This window comes from Gracilinanus agilis, chromosome 4, assembly GCF_016433145.1.
Source record: "Gracilinanus agilis isolate LMUSP501 chromosome 4, AgileGrace, whole genome shotgun sequence".
Taxonomy (NCBI): Eukaryota; Metazoa; Chordata; class Mammalia; order Didelphimorphia; family Didelphidae; genus Gracilinanus; species Gracilinanus agilis.
The window spans coordinates 143,873,520-143,889,636 of NC_058133.1; the positions used below are offsets into that span (position 1 = coordinate 143,873,520).

General features: G+C 34.6%; 1 protein-coding gene across 1 annotated transcript in view; it reads right to left on the reverse strand.

The window, feature by feature from the left end:
• WDR64 (WD repeat domain 64) overlaps positions 1-15,840 on the reverse strand; it is a 214,702-nt gene extending 198,862 nt beyond the window's left edge. The window contains exons 1-2 of the mRNA XM_044674508.1: positions 15,702-15,840; positions 13,029-13,159 (exon numbers count right to left, since the gene is read on the reverse strand). Of these exons, the coding sequence (XP_044530443.1) occupies positions 13,029-13,159; positions 15,702-15,840 (270 nt within the window). The remainder of the gene's footprint in view (positions 1-13,028; positions 13,160-15,701) is intronic.
• Between the last annotated feature and the right edge of the window lie 277 nt (positions 15,841-16,117).

The window sequence follows — 16,117 nt, forward strand, 5'->3', positions numbered from 1 at the left end:
TGGATTTTTCATATTTTTGGATTTCTTTTGAAAATTGACTCATACACCATTTATCAGCCATTTATCCTTAGCTGATTTGGGTGTTTGTCTCTATCCTCCTCTTCAAAGGGGAATGTGTTATTAATTCTCCTCAAGAGGGGTATGTATGTATTATAATCTATAATGTAAAGTTTGAATTCTTTTGTGAGTAATTTCAGGATAAGAAATTTGCTACCTCCCCAGAATCTAGACAATGAACCTATTTGGAGAAGGTACCATGAAGATGCCTGCAAAACCAACACTGTATCAAGAAGATCCAGAATGAACTTTGGGGTGTGGTTGATTGACTTATGGGGAGTTGAATGCATTTGTTTTGAATGTAAATTTTTATGCCAAAAGGGGACTGCCCCCTAATTGCTTTTTTTTTAATGTGCCTAGCAATCATTGGATCATTAGTTTTGTCCTCTTTTCTTTTTATCCCCAAATCTCTGTAATTTAAAAGTTAGTTATATTTACATGAGCCTTCGAGGAGACCAGTCACCCTCTGCTCTCAAGGGGAAATGTGTTATTGGAAATTTGGGAGTCCCTGAATTACATTTCTCATAAGCCCACTGGCTTTCTGTCTTACGTGATGATGTAGACAGTTACGTAATGACATAGTCAGGAGGATAAAAATTGAGTGGCTGGACTTGCACTTCCTCTTTTCCTCCTGAAGCAACATGGTGGTGGCAGGTAATGGTGGATCTTTTAAACAGCCTAAGCTAGCATGACATGTGGCTTCATTTTCTAATGGCTACTAATAAATCTATAAAAACCATAATATTTTTAAAGATATATTTTTATATTCATTTTATTTTTTACAGGATGGAGAGGGAAGAGACAATTCATCCCCTAGCTGCTACTCCAACTAGCATCTGTTAGGAGTTGAAAAGGATCACAAAGAATTCCAGGGAATCAGGGCTGGCTTCTCTTGGAATACAGAAAACCATTTCTCTCAAGATTATTCCCTAAGAGAAAGAATAACCAATCTAAGGATGAGTAGCAGTCTGGGAGGTGTTCTCCCACCCACAATTTGCTCATATAAGAGGGGGTTTCCTGGAGAAGGGTAACTTCAGAGTGTCTAGTTTTTGGAAGGAGGAGGGATGCTTGGGTCATGCCTTTCTATTGATGCCTTTGTCTCCCAAAAAAGGTGATTTTTTTTCCTCTCAAAGTTAATGTACTGCTAGGCTTCTTAAACTTTCCTTAGATAGATTAAAGCCTGGATGGAGAGAGATCTAACAAACAAGAGGGAGAATCAAGGTGGGGGAGACACTTCATTATTGGGAAGGGCATCAATATCATTAATGTCCATTTGTATGAGGATAAGAACTGAGGTAGAGAAAATGATGCACACATATGGAACTTCTTGAGAAAGAAAAGAAAGTTAAGAAGTCCTGAGTTCACTTAGTTCTTAGTCTCACTGCCATTTAGTTGCTAATGCCTATCCCCCAAAACAAATTATCTTGTATATATTTGTATATTAAGTATATACTTATGTGTGAGAGATAGTATGGCTTAGTGGATGAAAAGCCTTCCTCATCTGTAAATGGGAATAATAATAGCACCTACTCTCAGAGTTGTTGTGAGGAACAAATGAGATAATTGTGAAGCACCTACCACAGTGCCTGGCACAAAGTAGGCACTATATAAATGTTAGCTATTATTATTGTTAATAATAGAGAAAATAATTTCTATATCACTTATGTCACAGTGAGGTTGTGAGACTTAAATGAGATATTTGTAAAATGCTTTGAAAACCTTAAAGCACCATATAATACCAGTTGCTATTATAATTTTATTGTTGGATAACTTATTGTTGGCAACATGGTAACAAGACATTGTGAAAAGTATGATAGAGCATGTAAGTTTGAAGCTCTGCTACTTACTAACTCAGTTCACCTTTAGCCTCTCTGGATTTTAGTTTCTTCATCTGTAAAAATGTGGAAGTTGGACTAGATAATCTCACAAGTCCTTGCCAGCTCTAAATCTATGATATGAAAGTCAAGAATATGGTCAGGACATAAAAAAGATTCAGTCCTTGCCTTCTGAGTAAAGAGAATTGTTCCAGTGCCAGAGAGGGGGCGAGGGAGTGAAACTTGAGAAACCTGGAACCTGAAAATTGGCAATTTTTTTGAAGAACAGTCCTAAGATAAGAGGCTAACAAGGTATGAAGTGATAGAGATAAAGTAGGAGGCACAAGGAATGACCACCCAAAACCAGAGTAAAGTCTCAGAGAAACTAAGAAGTTTAGTACAAAGAAGAAATTAAGTCTAAGGGTTCTAAGTTATTGTTGAACTGTTTAAGCCATCTATCACTCTTTTGACCCTATTTGGGGTCTTCTTGGCAGAAATACTGGAGAGGTTTTTCCATTTCCTTCTCCAGCTCATTTTACAAATGAGGAAACTGAGACAAATAGGGTGAAGTGATTTGCCCAGGGTTACACAGCTAGGATGTGTGAGGTCAAATTTGAACTAAGGAAGATCTAGTCACTGCACCATCTTATTAGGCCCTCAAGGGAAGTATACTACTACCTAGTTAATTAAATAGGAAAGTTTTGTTGTTGTTGTTCAGGCCATTCAGGTGAGTCCAACTCTTCATGATCTCATTTAGACTTTAGCTCTGTACTAAAGAGTTAAACATTTGAGGCAAATTAAATCCCATCTGGTAATCTAAAGCCTCATTAGTCTAGGATCTAGGTTTTCAAAGAAATAAAACAGATTATTCCTTGAAGGAAAAAACCTAGAGTTCCCCCCAACCCTTTTTTTTTACCCTTTCTCTCCCCTTTTCCCCTCTCCCCAGCCTGAGATTTTGCTAGTCCATGGTGGAATGTAAGGGCCACGTTCCATAAATGATAAATATTATAATATTATATTGTTGTTGTTAAAAATATTAGAGACATTGGGGAATTTTTTCTTAAATCTCTATTTTGGAATGGGATCTGTGTTTTTTAATATTTTTTCATTGACCTATATTTGGTGGTATGGTAAAGCCTATAAGAATCCCTTCTCAGAAGAAGGATTTATATATATATATGTATATATATATATACACGAATTACTATTCAGTTAGAAGTTAGTGAAAATAAAGATGTATTTTTCCCCCCATCCAAGTTTATGCATACCTTGGTGGAAAGGATAGTCTATGGACTCTAGGTTCAGCATCTCTGGATTTGATGATCTCTAAGGTCTTACACTGTGTAATTGGAATTTTGTACACTTGAGCTACATTTCCCAGTATTCCTCTTTTGTCCCCATTTTACGTCCTTACATTGGTAGATAAAAGTTTCTGTAACTCTGCCCTCTCTCTCTTTTCTCCCACTTTCATGGTCTGGGGAAAAAGCTCTTTACTCAAACTATTTTATTCCTTTACTTCAAGTAATTATTAATAAATTTTATAAAATACAATGTTTGGAGTTATTGTATATTAATTTTTAATCTTACAGGTCCCATTCTAGCTCTAAACTTTGCATCAATTATCAGTACATATTTTGGTATATTTACTCTAAAATGGCTATCAATTAATTTGTCATCCTCTTTGGTATGCCTTGTGAATAGAGCTGCCATGTGTCCTGTTTTCTCCAGAGTCATCTGGAGAACCATAGGGCTCATTCAGAGCTCTGCCTTCACCTTAAAAGAAGCAGCAATAATCACAGTTAAGTCTATTCAGGGCTTCCATCAAATCTCCTCCAGTGATGCTTAGAATAATGAGAGTGTCTTCTCATACTTGTATTGCCAACCCAAGAGACTAGCTCATGATGACAGCATATATATGTTCACTAAGAGCTCAGAATCCCAGGAGAACACATTATTAAGGTTGGAGAGATTCACTCTGACTAAGGCTTTGGAAAATCTGCAGCTAAGAAAACCAAATATATCTTGGAAATTTTACAGTAAGTCTAAAGCTGACGTACTTTGGCTGTCTCTGCTAACATTTTCTTAATCCATAGTTTAAAAGCAAACAAACCCTTTAGTGAGAACCAAAAGCATCATCCATTTTTTTACAAAGCAGAATCAGTCATTCATTAGTCATAATTAATCATCTTTGACTCATAGTTGGTGTTATTAATGGTACTCCTAGGACCACTCCTTCCTACTAGCATCCTCTCCTTTCCATGCATACAGTAAGCACTTTTACATTCTTATTTCTGATATCAAATGATATCAAATCCTAACATAATTTTCATATAAAAGTTAAGCCATGCCCCCCTGTGAGCTTTAAAAATTCATAGGAATAATGATGAATACACTTTTGAAATCTGTCCATGCTAGCAAACTTGTACAAGATTCTAAGGAAGCCAGACTAAAAACAGATAGATCCAACAGTTTTGAATTCCAAGAGACTGATGGTGACATACAAGCTTCCACAAAGTAGAGAACTGCAGATAGATAGGATTGTTATTGCATAGGCTTTTTTGGTTTGTTTTCCTGATCACATTAATAGTATATTTCCACCTAAAAGAACAGATGGACCTTGATGCAAACCAATCAGCTAGAGGAGGAAAAAGCTCTGGGTTTGAAGTTAGAAGCTCAAAGTTTGATAATATACTCTAGCACTTACTAGCTGCATGACTTTGGGATGGAGGACAAGGCATAAACCTGTTTGAGCTTTAATGTCCTCATTTGTAAAATGAATGTAATAGTGTTTGGAATACCTACTTCACAGGGTTATTGTGAGAAAAACAGTTCATAAATTATAAAATGCTACAGAAACATGAGTTATCAAAATAATGTCCCTTCCTATCCCCACCACTAAAGAAAATGATCATTTTGTAGTGATTATTACAAGGTTTACAGAATAGCACTTTCCTCATGGAAAATTCAGAAAGTGGATATCATAATTATTCTTTTCAATTTACAGAGGAGAAAATTGAGATTCTTCAACTTGGCCATGTTACAAAAAGTAAGTCTTTAAGGAGATATTATAGGCATGTTGATTTTAATTAGAGTTCAGTTTAGAACTTTCAATTCAACACATTTGCTACCTATGTGGCCCAAACTCTGATATCTCAAAGCATTGACTCTTGCTTCTCAAAAACTATTACAGTGGAGTACAAGCTCTGGTAGAATTTTCTAGAAAACTTGAAAAGCATTACACACTGTCCTACTGATGTTATGTGCTTCTTCTTCCAGGGCCAGACTAGCAAAAAGCCAAGAAGCCTGGATGCCAAAATTTGTTTTGTTTTGTTTCAATTACAAGACTAAAAAGGTTGTAATGGTAAAGGATATATTGTCTCCCTCATTTAATTGCAAACTACTTGAAGGCAGAGACTTTTGACTCTTTTTGTATCTCCAGAATATAGGACATTTCTTAGAACATGGCTTGTGCTTAATAAATGTTTGTTGATTGATTGAGTACTCACATTTATGGGAACACAGATCTTTGGACCTGATTCATCATAGTAAGTCCTAGTAAGTGTTTTTGATTGATTGATTGATTGATTGATTGATCAAAGATCAATGAAATGACCAATTTAGTCATGCCATAATCTAAGTTACTTTTCTACTTCCAAAGAAGCACCATTATTTCTTATTGGTACTTGAAATTGTCTTTTTTCCATTATTCAAATCTGGAGTTGATCTCCAGGAAATTATCCTAGTATCCTGGAGGAAATCAGATTTTATTTAATGGTACTTTGATATTGTGTGCAATGATCAATACAGCTCTGGGAAAAGGCAATCAAAAGAAGCTCTAGAAAGGGATGGAGGAGAACTGAGAGAAAGGCACGTTGGTCTTCTAGGCCATGTTACTCCTGTTCTTTCATTCCTTGGTGGATAGAAATTACTGTGCCTTATCCTTTTCCACCTTTCCCTCCTCCCTTTTACTTCTATCTTTGATCAGTTAATCAATTAGCAAGCATTTACTAATTGATTACTATGTTCTTGGAGGTAGAGATACAAGTACAAAGAATGAAACAGCTCCTATTTGAAAGGAATTTATAGTCTAATGGAGTGGTAGGAACAACAAGTACATATAAAAAACAGCATAAATATAAAGTTAATGAATACACATACATACACACAGTAGTGAAATACAAGATAGTTGGGAAGGGAAGGGCATTAACATCAAGGAGCTCAGGAAAGGCTTCATGCAGTGATGGTTTCTGAGCTGCATCTTAAAGAAGAGCCTGAAGCAGTGGATTACTATGGTGATATGATCAAAATTGGAGGAGAAGCTATCTGGTTAGGATTTTTAAAAAAAGGGAAAACCTTCTGGCACCCTTTTCTCCAGCTGCAAGCCTTAGGTTAGAATCATCATCTGGAATAAGGTTAGAGGCATGAATAAAATGAGGATTAGAACAAAAGTGAGTACTAGATTTTCCAGTTCTCTTTTATCTTGAGAATCTCATCTGGAGTTGGCATGATCAAAGAGTTTATTATAGGATTTAAGATTTGGAAGCCTAATTTCCTTAATTTGCTGGTGAAGAAATCAGGGCCCAGAGAGGTAGAGAAAGGGATTTGTCCAAAATGGAGAATGGTAGAATTGGAATTCAAACCCATATCTCCTCTGAAATGACAGCTTTGTCAGTCACGGTACATTGCCTCTGTTTTGTTCTCTGAAAGATACTAAATCATTCAGCTAGAGGACAAAGTATTAAAAACTATGGTTACCATTCTTTCTTATCTTTCTGTGTATCTATCTCATGTGATTGTTCCTAATTAAGGCTATCTGGTTTAATGGAATCCAGGTGAATCATCCTGGCATATTGTAATGACACATATAAAGCCTAGTGAGTCATCTGTCACAATATTGTAGAAAACAGAAGTCTTAGCTACTTACTCACAGTGTATATAGATTTTCAGAATTCTAGGTTAGTACTATTATTACTCAAATGTGTAATTTTACCCTAAATGCCATAAGTCTAAATTCCTTCAACATAATGCAGTTCTCTTAATTTCTAACCTATTTCTTCACCTTTTTGAAGTCAGTTGTTTAGTGTTCAGAAGGTCCCAGCATAGTTTTTTCTAATTAAAAAAATTTTTTTTATATTTTGAAACAATTTTTGACAATTTTTAGACATTTTCAAATTTAGATCTAATCCCTCCCTCCCTCCCTGTCCCCTCCCTGAGACAGATACTTTCATGTAATTCATATTTCCATATTGCTCATGTCATGATAAAAGACACAACAGAAATCACATGGAAGAAATAAAGTGGAAGATGGCATGCTTTGCACTGCAATCAAACTTCACCATTTCCTTCTTTGGCTGGGGATAGCATTTCCTCATGAATCCCTTCTGGTTATCTTGCAGGCTTGCTTTGCTTATAATGGTTAAGTCCTTCACAGTTGATCGTCATATATTTCTGTTACTGCATACATTGTTAGCCTGATTTTGCTCTCTTCACTTTGCATCAGTTCATATAAAGTCTTTGCAGGTTTTTCTGAACTCATCCTGTTAATTGTTCCTTATGGTGCAATAGTATTCTATTACAACCATATACCACAACTTGTTCATCTACTCCCCCAATTAATGGACACTTTCCAATTCTTTGCCCCTAAAAAAATATTTGCTAAAATATTTTGATGCAGGTCCTTTTCTCTAACTTCTGATCTCTTTAGGCTACATATTCAGTAGTGGTATTTCTGGCTCAAAGGGTAATAGTTTTATAGCCTTTTGAACCTGGTTCCATATTGCTTTTTCAGAATGGGTGTTCACAGTTCTCTTAACAGTGTATTAATTTATTGATTTTTCCACATTCTCTCCAACATTTATCATTTTCCTTTTTTGGTCATGTTAGTCAATCTGGAAGTTAGGAAGTAGTATCTCAGAGTTGTTTTAATTTGCATTTCTCTAATTAATAGTGATTTGGAGCATTTTTTTCATATGACTGTGAATAGTTTCAATTTCTTCCTCTGAGAACTGCTTATTCATATCCTTTGACCAATTTTTTAATTGGGGAATGGTTTGCATTCTTTTTTTTTTAAACCCTTAACTTCTGTGTATTGGCTCCTAGGTGGAAGAGTGGTAAGGGTGGGCAATGGGGGTCAAGTGACTTGTCCAGGGTCACACAGCTGGGAAGTGTCTGAGGCCGGATCTGAACCTAGGACCTCCCGCCTCTAGGCCTGACTCTCAATCCACTGAGCTACTCAGCTGCCCGAATGCTTTATATTCTTAAAAATTTGACTCAGTTTTCTACATAATTTGAGAAATGAAGCTTTGATCAGAGACACTTGCTATAAGAAATTTCCCCAAATTTGTTGTTTTCCTTCTCTTCTTGGTTGCAGTGTTTTAATTTGTACAAAATCTTTTCAATTTAATGTAATCAAAATTATTTATTTTATTTTTTATAATGTTCTCTATGTCTTATTTGGTCATAAATTATTCTCTTGTCCATAAGTCTGAAAGATAAACTTTTCCTTGTTCCCTTAATTAGTTTATGGTACCCACCCTTTATTTCTAGATCATGCAACCATTTTGACTTTGTCCTAGTATGGTGTGAGCTGTTGATCCATTCCTAGTCTCTGCCATATTGCTTTCTAGTTTTCTAAGCAGTTTTTGTCAAATAGAAAATTCTTTCCCTAAAATCTTGGATCTTTGGATTTGTTGAACACTAAGTTGTAAAAATGTTCATATATTGATTGTCTAATCTATTCCATTGATCCACCCCTCTATTTTTCTACCAATACTAGATTGTTTTGATGATTACCACTTTTTAGTAGTTTGATATTTGATATAGCCAGGCTTCCCTCCTTCCTATACTTTCGCCCCATTAATTCCCTTGATATTCTTGGCTTTTTATTCTTCTAGGTTAATTTTGTTATTTTTTCTTAGTTCTATGAAATAATTTTTGGGTAGTTTAATTGGTATGGCACTGAATAGATTAATTAATTTAGGTTGTATTGCCATTTTCTTTATATTGATTTAGCCTATCCATGAGGAATTAATGTTTTTCCACTTATTTATATCTGACTTTTTGTGTGTGAAGTGTTTTGTAATTATGTTCATATAATTGCTGGGTTCGTTTTGATAGCTATATTCCCAGGTATCTTATGCCACCTAAAGAGATTTTCAATTGCTTTGTTTTGTATTTCTTGCTGTTAGATTTCATTTATAGTAAACAAAAATGCTGATAATTTATGTGGGTTTATTTTGTATCCTGTGACTTTGATGAAATTGTTAATTATTTCTATTAGTTTTTTGGTTGATTCTCTACATATACCATTATAAGATCTGCAAAAAGTGATACTTTGTTTCTTCATTGACTATTCTAATTCCTTCAATTTCTTTCTGCTCTCATTGCTATAGCAAGCATTTTTTGGTACAATATTAAATAATAGGGGTGACAATGCTTTATTCCTGATCTTATTGGAAAGGGTTTTAGTTTATCCTCATTGCAGATAATGCTTGCTGTTGGATTTAGATAGATGCGATTTATCACTTTGAGGAAGTGCCATTTGTTCTAGTGTTTTCTAATATTTTTTATAAGGAATAGCTATTGTATTTTGTCAAATGCTTTTTCTGCATCTATTGAAATAATCACTTGGTTTCTGTTGATTTTGTTATTAATATGGTCATTTATGATGATAGTTTTCCCAATATTGAACTAACCCTGCATTCCTGGCATAAAACCTACATGACCATTGTGCATGATTCTCATTATACAATGTTGTAATTTCCTTATTAGTATTTTTTAAAAAGGTTTTGCATCAACTTTCATTAGGGAGATTAGTCTATTGTTTTCTTTCTCTGTTTTAGCTTCTTCTGATATAGGTATCAATACCATATTTGTGTCATAAAAAATTTGGGATGGATTCCCTCTTCCCTTATTTCTAAATAGTTTATGTAGTATTAAGAGTTACTTGTTCTTTTAATGTTTTGTAGAATTCACCTGTGAATCCATCTGGCCCTGGGGCCTTTTTCTTAGGGAATTCTTTTTGATGGTTTGTTCATTTCTTTTTCTGTGATGGGATTATTTCTGTATTTTATTTCCTCTTCTGTTAAGCTGGGTAGCTTATATTTTTATAAGTATTCATCTATTTCACTTAGATTGTCAGATTTATTGACATATGTAGTGCAAAATAACTTCTGATAATTGCTTTAATTTCTTCTTCATTGGTTGTAATTCTGTATTTTTCATTTTTGAGATTGGCAATTTGGTATTGTTCTTTTATTTTTTAATTAAGTTAACCAATTATTTATTAATTTTATTTTTTTCATAAAACCAACTTCTTATCTTATTTATTAAATTGTTTTCTTACTTTCAATTTTATTAATCTTTCCCTTGATTTTCAGGATTTCCAATTTTGTGTTTAATTTGGGATTTTAATTTTCTTTTTCTGATTTCTTAAGTTGCATACCCAATTCATTGATCTACTCTTTCTTTATTTTATTGATTTAAGCATTTATAGATATGAATTTTCCCCTAAGTACTGTTTTGGCTGTATCCTATAGATTTTGATATGCTGTGTCCTCATTGTCATTTTCTTTAATGAAATTGTTGGTTTTTCTATGATTTGTTTTTTGACCTATTGATTCTTTAGGATAATATTTTAGGTTCCAATTAATTTTTATTCTTTCTTTCCACTGCCCTTGGTTCAGTATAATTTTTTATTACATTATGGTCTGAAAAATTTGCATTTAATATTTCTCCTTTTCTATATTTGGATGTGTAAACTTAAAAATTAATATACAATATCTCTAAGTGTTATATTTAATAAGATTTATTAATAATAATTTGAAGTAAAGGAAAATAAAAAACTAGAGTAAAGAGGGAGCTAACCCAGCCACAGTTGCTTGAAAAGAGAGCAAAAAGGCAGAGTTTATAGCCAACTTACAAACAAAACATGAGGACTCAACCTGGGGGAGAGAGGAAAAGGAATTTTGGGATGAGAAAAAGAATTCTGGGAGATGGAGTCTTTAGAGTACAACATTCTAATCACAGAGATGTAAGGTTTTTATGTGCTATAATGTGGTTACTTCTTGTAAAGGTGTCATGTACTGCTGAAAAAAAAAAGGGGTATTCTTTTCTATTCTCATTAAGTTTTCTCCAGAGGTCTAACATACCCTGTTTTTCAAAAGTTATGTTTATCTCCTTAACTTTTTTCTTCTTCATTTTTTTTTTTTGCTGGATTTATCTCCTTCTGGGAGGGGAAAATTGATTTCCCCCACTAGTACCATTTTACTGTCTATTTCCCCCTTTAACTCATGTAACATCCTTTAGGAATTCTGGATGCTATGCCATTTGGTGCATGTATGTTTAATATTAATATTGTTCCATTGTCTATGGTGCCTTTTATCATCATTTAATTTCCTTCCTTATCACTTTTGGTTAAATCAGTTTTTACTTTTGTTTTGAGGTCATGATCATTACCCTTGCTTTTTTTTTTATTTTTTTTTTTTACTTAAGCTGAGGCATAAAGCACTCTGTGCTACCAACTCCCTCATTGTTTCATGGGTTAGTCTGGTCTCCATTTGGCTGCTTCCCTCCCCTTGCCAAATAGCCTGTGCTATACAGGTCCCTTGCTCTTGTTTCTACCACCTCAGGAACTCTGCTGCCATGTGAGAGTGAGTAGGTTTTTGAAGTTCCATTTCCCCCTTTCTGCTCCCTTGTAGCTTCAGGGTTCCATTGCCATGTGAGAGTTTCCAGGTTTCCTGACTTCTCTGCCTTTTATACCTGTGTAGAGTGACTTGGGCTGGACTCATTCCCATTGCACAGCTTGTTTGCCTCCAGTAGAGTTGCAATGTGTTGGGATTGCTCTGAGTTCTGTTGGTTCTCACAGATGCCCTGCTCTCTGGGTCACTATCTCCTCTTACCCCAGTGAGACATGTTCCTCCAACTTTTGTTTGTTTTGAGGGGATTTATTTTCGTGTGTGTGTGTGTGTGTGTGTGTGTGTGTGTGTGTGTGTGTGTGTGTGTGTGTGTGTGTAGGGGGAGCATAGCATCCTTTATTCTACCATCACAGCATCCTACATGCAACTCCCCTGGCATGATTACTGAACTGTCATCTCTGTGAAGGGTTAATTCTGAGAATTGGCCTATACAATAATTAGCAGTTACAACAATGTTTTAAGGCTTGTAGTAGTTTTATATATGTTAGGTAGATGCCATTTTTCCATTTTGTAAATGAGGAGAATGAAGTAGAGAGATAGAAAGTGATTTGCCCAGTCACACAATTAATAAGGATATGAGATAGGATTCATTGGTGTATTGAATTTTTGGTGAGGAACCTCCCTCTACCGTGCAGATTAGCAAGTTCTCTGAGACAAGGGTCACACCATTATTAGACTAGCTCTCTACCAACTATAAATTTATGAAGGGTGAAAAAAGAAATCCATAGGTTACATAAGAAGTGCCCTTCTGTAGATGATACCTAAGGGCTGTTGTTCAGAAATATTAGAAAGATTGTAGAAAGACGAGCTCCTTCTTCTCTGAATTCAAGAGTTGCTTATTTCCTTGTTTAATAAAAGGAAAACTTGTTAGCGTGTAATGACAAGGAGACACTGGACTGACTAATTTTGTGGGTAAGTTTACTGTAATAGGCAATTTGATCTATATCAATAGGTTATTTATTATCAATGTAAATAAATAGCATTTTGCCTACCACTTTTGACTATGAAGCAAGAACTCTGGCCCAAGATTTTAATGCTATAATAATGCTCTCATATACTTTGTATTCTGGTACTTTTCATCTGAGGTTATCTTCTCCTTATAATATGCATATGTGTGTTTATATGTGTTGTGTGTATACATACCTGTGTATGTATAGATATGTATATATGTTTGCATCTATATATAGGCATGTATGCATATGTATGTGTGAAAATATATATGTGTATATGTATATATACTGCATCTAAATAGTTATTTGCACAGAGTATTCGCCATAAGAATAGGAGTTCCTTGAGGATGAGGGCAATGCTTTTGCATTTCTTTGATCCCTAGCACTTAGGATAGTGCCTGGAAAATAGTACGCATTTTGGCATTGGTTAATCAATATGAAATGAATTTCTAATCTCATAGTAAGGAAGATCACTTTGAGAATTCACAGAATAGACATAAAAAAATGCTTACCTCACACCAGTCTGTAGGTGCATCTGGATTGTTGCTGAGTTTCCTATAAAAACTTTTCACATCTTGGGCCTTTATTTCTGGACCAAAGAGGTCCCACACTGCTGTATAGAACTTGTCATAATCAATAAAATCTGTATTGAAACAATTACAGGTACTTTGTTACCAAATGGCAAAGAACCGATTGTTTAAGATTATACACTTATAATTGGAAAAGACATCAAGGACCATTTTGTTCAACTCCTTTATTTGCAGATAAGGCTCAGAGAATTAAAAGTGACTTGAGACAGTTTAATGGAACTAATAAAGTATTAGAAGTAGGATTTCAGCCCGGGACTTTCTGACCCTCACATCAGCCCTGTGCCCACTATTCCATATTATTTATTTCAACGTGTACCACACCATCCTCTTAGTACTTTATTTCAATGTGTAAGAAGCAGATTATTCTGATTTTAAAAATTCTTTCCTTTCAGTCCTAACTGGATATTGAGTTAGAATATTTCAAAATGTTCCAATTAAATGTCCTGACACCTCTAAAATAGCTCCTTTCCTAAAATAGGAAGGACTTTCCCTCCCCAGTATGATTCCTCAAAGGGAAAAATCAGGCTTAGTTTAATCTTTTTTTAATTTTATATATGAATGGTCTCATCCATTGGTAATAGTCTGCCTATTGTGGTGGTCTATAAGAATTCCTTTAGAGAGATTTCTTTTAACAGAACAATTTTTTTTATATCACGTAACTACATAAGGTCTGCTATAATTTGGAACTCTATGTTGCCAAATATGACAATAAATATATCTCAGAGTAATAAGCTAAGTGACAGAAGGAGTTAGACATAGGTTTTCAAGATTAGACTGGTTCAGTGAGCAGAAATTTAATAGTATGAGATATGCTTCTATCTCATACTTATAAAAAGTTTGTTGATACAAATAAAGACAAGAACTTATATATTTATGTATATATACATGTATATATATGAATGTATAAATGATTTCTAGGTTATTGTTTGAATCATTGACAAGAAGATTAAAAGATTTTGAATTCCAGGCCAACTTCTGTAGCTAACTTGTGAATAATCACAGAGTAATTTATTAAAAATTACTTTCCAAGTGTCATCTTGATTTTGATAATGGTGTTAGATTACTGTCAGTATTCTGGAACCAAGTATTAAAAGACTGATTTGCAAAGAATTTATAAAAAAGAATTACTGATTACTATTAATCAGCATTTATTTAAGACAAAAATCATTCTAGACAGTCCTCTTTGACCTCTTGGTAGCAGAATTACTAGATGGTAGTTTATAGAATGTCTTAGACCAGAAATCCAGAAGCTACATGCCATAGATCTCAGGGAATTCTTGAAGTGTTAGAAGTGGTCTTCAGATCCAAATATAAATCCATAAATAATCAAACATAACTTCCATAACCTGAAATAATATGTATTAAATATATACGTATTGCTACATTGAAGAAAATGTTTTCCCCAGAGTCAGCCTGATATAGTAGAAATACCAGACTTGGAGTCAGGAAGTCCTGTGTCTAATTCCTGCCTCTGACACTTACTAGCTGTACAGATATGGGATAAAAGTCACCTGACCACTCTGAGCTTCTCTTTCCACATCTATAAATGAGAATGATAATAATACTACTACCTACAGTGTCTACCTCATAGGACTTTTTGAAAGACAAATAAAATATTGTAGGTAAAATTCTTTGCAGACTTTATAGTGCTAGATATAAATGTCAGTCATTCTTTGATTGTGGCTGTACATTTGGAAGTTTATTGATAAGTAGATTGTGCATAATAGATTAAGAATCCTGATCATAATTAAGGTACATTACATATATCATTTCCCCTAAGTCTTTCAGGTTCTGTCATTTTGATATAAGAAGAGATTAATTTAGCAGGACTTACTCTTTTCTAAACTAAGTTAATTATTAACCAGTCTCCCATTCCTGATGAAATGACCAGACTTGAACAACAAGTCTGGTGTTCAAATATAAGACTCAAGAGAATAATAAAAAGGTAAGCAACACTTCCACCTAGGAGCCAATACACAGAAGTTAAGGGTTAAAAAAAAAAGAAAAAGAAAACAACTCTATGAGTTAGATACTACAGAGATCCCCATTTTTCAAATGAGTAAGTTGAAGAACGTGGCCTCTTGTCCTTTAAATCGTTTAGAGAACCCGAAATGTTAGTCATTGAAGAATCTAAACTATTGACTCCAAGTCAGAGTCCATGGCATCCCTTATACCAAGTTGCTCCATATAAGCTTACACATGCCTAAGATATAAAGTAAGAATTTCTACAAGGCATTAACGTTGAAGATATGGATTTGAATTGGCCAACTTTTGGGATAGAAAATTGAACTTAGTGCATTTAGTCTATTTTAGGGGGTTCCCCAAGAAAGGTGGGAAATGATAAGGTTGTGATCATGTTAACCATGCTCTTAAGCCTAACTCTAACTCTTGTAAGAGGATAGCACAAACTTAACTGAAAATTATCTGACCCATTTCTGATTTTTTTTCCCATAGAAGAAGTTGAAAAAGAATATTATAACTTCAGACACTGATATGTAGCAGGACACTGGAACCCTTGATGCCTCTAAATTCTACATAGCTTAAGCAGCCTGATTTGGGGCATTCTGTGAGAAGTCTCAACATTTTTGAGCTTACCTTCATTTTTGACATATGTGCCTAGTCTTTCCTCTTTTTTCTGAATCACTGTTGCTTCCACTAACTTCGCAAATTTTTTCAAGGCCTCTGTGAAATTGTTATACTCATTTAAACTGCTGCTGTCTTCGGCGTTCTCCATGGAGGCATAGAGGTATCTTTGTTTCTAGATGGAAATAGATCTGATGATCTTAAAATCCTTCCCGTTGTAATAGTGTTCCCCCAAACTTTAAGATTTTATTCTAATGTTCATTCCTTTGATCTTAAAATTCCATGCTGTATAGTGGGAACAGGATGTGCTGCTGAGATGTTAGCAGGAAAGATGACTTTGGATTAACAAGACCTACATCCCGGCTACCCCTTCAGGGAAAGCCCTGACCTCATAATGTTTCCTCAATACTCTTTATAAGGTCCTGATT